The sequence below is a fragment of the Lepisma saccharinum genome, chromosome 21 (genome assembly GCF_977018435.1).
Source record: "Lepisma saccharinum chromosome 21, izLepSacc3.1, whole genome shotgun sequence".
NCBI classification, from domain to species: Eukaryota; Metazoa; Arthropoda; class Insecta; order Zygentoma; family Lepismatidae; genus Lepisma; species Lepisma saccharinum.
Window position 1 is genome coordinate 19,079,191 of NC_139249.1, and position 2,640 is coordinate 19,081,830.

General features: G+C 47.0%; 1 protein-coding gene across 1 annotated transcript; it reads left to right on the forward strand.

Moving 5' to 3' along the window:
- The first annotated feature begins 842 nt into the window (after window positions 1-842).
- On the forward strand, window positions 843-2,247 carry LOC146004041 (uncharacterized). Its single transcript, XM_083142626.1, has one exon. It carries the CDS (start codon window positions 908-910, stop codon window positions 2,177-2,179), a length of 1,272 nt encoding a protein of 423 aa, XP_082998752.1. The 5' UTR covers window positions 843-907; the 3' UTR covers window positions 2,180-2,247.
- Window positions 2,248-2,640: the final 393 nt, after the last annotated feature.

The window sequence follows — 2,640 nt, forward strand, 5'->3', positions numbered from 1 at the left end:
TGACCGCTTACATAGTGTTCTCTCGATATTTCAGAACCCTTTCAAGCCGACTTTCGTGGCGAAGTGGTTAGCATAGCGTTCTACTACGCCAGGGGTCCCGCGTTCGAATTCTAGCCTGGACATGATTCGTACAAGTGTTCCCTAGTTACCAACCAGGTCAATACGCCTAATTAACTTGGCTAGTAACCTGAGAACAGTTCTTCGAATTGGGAACACCTATTTACAATAATAATAATAAATAATTTAACATTAACATATATACGCATTCGTTCATTTTTTATTCCCTTTTTATCTACAGTCAGCGACATGAAATTAGGTGCTACCAGTATTTCCGTTATTGCCACATCGCTGCTCACAGTTTGATTTATTAGAAGGTTTGCGGCAATGTATCTCCTCATTTACACCCTTCGAAAATGTACATGATTAAAAAATGTCATCACTATATGTTGGAAGAACCAGGGAAGACAATGGACTATTGAGTATTGGAGAGAAGGACGACTAGGCAACACTGCATGGCAGACGTTGCCATATTTTTATTTTTTAATACAACTTTTTTCTAATTGTATTGCTTTCTTTGTTTTTTCTGCCGTCTGTAATTGGAGGTTTACCTCTGTTGAGGGCAGTAAATAAATCAATAAATATCGCGTGGGGGAATCACCGTTCTTGGTTCTCACTCGCGTTGTATTCTCCACCAGATCATTTCTACCCAGGCGGCTAATTTTGTGTCCACTGGGGTCATATTATTTCATTCTAATCTCAAGTTCTTCAATAACGGAAAACCTCATTGTGTCAACAATGAAATCTGCTTTTGAAAATTGAATTTAAACAATCCATGGCAACAGTGGATTTTTTTCTGAGTTGGGCTGGAGTAATCAGCCAGAATGTCTTGGTTTATTGAGTATGCGTCATGGAAAATCAAAATCAAAATGTAAACGAAACGCCTCCTGATCCCGCCGATGGACATGTCGACACTTCTCGCCAGTCCAGCAGCCGAACGACAGTTCACCCGGACGCCAGCGTCACGCTGCTTGGCACCATCACGCCCGAAGAATCAGGCTTCTTGTATCCACCGCGTTCGTCTTCGGAAGGCAGCGAACAGGGCGCCGCATACCCGCTCACGCACGCACAGGGCGCGAGGGCCCTTTTGGAGACAAGGTTCGCTTCCGGTAGCCCCATAGAAGCGACCTACCAGGCTGGAACTTCCGCTTTGCAGTCCGAGAGCGAAGTCTTGCTGCCTCTAGGTTTCGGCGGTATCCTGGGAGGTTCCAACCTGGAGATGGGCAGCTCGGGGTTCATGTTCAGCCTTGTCTCAAGTCCCAGAGACGAGGGACAGCTGGTGTACATCTCAGACACATTCAACGAGTCTCCCGGGATCAACAACGTCCAGGCAGGTCCCAGCGAGTGGCACGGGCTGGAAGACAGCAGCGACGACGAGGAGCCGACGAGAGAGCCGTCGACGTCGAGAATACGTCGAAGGAGCCTCAGCGCTTCCATACTGCCGACGGTCATCACGGAATACTCTACGAGCTTCAAACGATCAGAGTCATTCCAGCAGCTCCTGTGTAGGATCTGTCACGGGTCGGCAATCTCGGTGGGTGGCCTTGAGAGTCCATGCTTCTGCAAAGGGTCCGTTGCTTACGTCCACCTATCGTGCCTCGAACGTTGGCTCATGGAGTCAAACACGACCCGCTGCGAGCTCTGTGGCTACCAGTACACCGTCAAGAGAGTCCTGAAGTACTCAGCGCTGAGAGGGTTCTGGGTGTGGGTCACGAGCGGACGACGCAATTTCCACGTCAGACGACTCTACAACGACCTCCTCTACATCCTCTTCCTGGCACCCATGCTCTCCCTCAGCTGCTACCTCCTCTACTCTGCCTGGACGCTGAGGAAGGAGACGAATCTCCGAGCGGTCCTCTTCTTCATGATAGTTCTCGGGATCTGGATCAACGCTTACTTCCTGCAGATGGTTTACAGCCTCCGCTTCTACTACCCCATATGGCACACTTGGTGGCTCACCCACTACTACACGAGGATCGTGCTCGACCCTCCCGAGGTGAGGGAGAGGAGGCGAAGAGAAGTTGCAAGCAACCCTGCTGCTAGGTTCGCCGTTCTTCAACCCATGTATACTTACGGCCTGGCAATTGCTGGTGGATCTCGCAGACAGAGTGCGCAAACTTAGTGTTGAGAATGTGGAGTGTCCGTGCTTGTGTTGTGTGTTCTCCGGTAGTAAAAAAATGTTTAGTTATCTGCAAACCTGGTAGTCGTTTATTTGTGTCTGTATTTCTACAATTGTGCTTGTATTACGTTAGTTGTTACTACTACTCGTATCTAATGGCCGAAAAGTCATGGCTTTCTCATCAATCAACCACGTGTCACGAATTTTTCTGAGAATGACATCAAACACAATACTCGATTAATATACTTATCTATATGTATCATAACTTCCTTCCGCCATCCACTCATTATAAACAAAGCATATTATATGCCTCAACTCTTTATTCCAGACTCCTTACCAATAAAAAAAAGAATCACTTTTCACTTCAATGCTTTTGCTTAACACCATCGCCAGGTCCTCCTATACACAATTTACTTATAAGTTTCAGGTCAGGTTACATCAAAGAGTTTGGTATATTTTTTTAA

Coding starts and splice junctions, on each gene's coding strand:
- LOC146004041 (XM_083142626.1), top strand. CDS start 908: ATGGAAAATCAAAATCAAAATGTAAACGAAACGCCTCCTGATCCCGCC.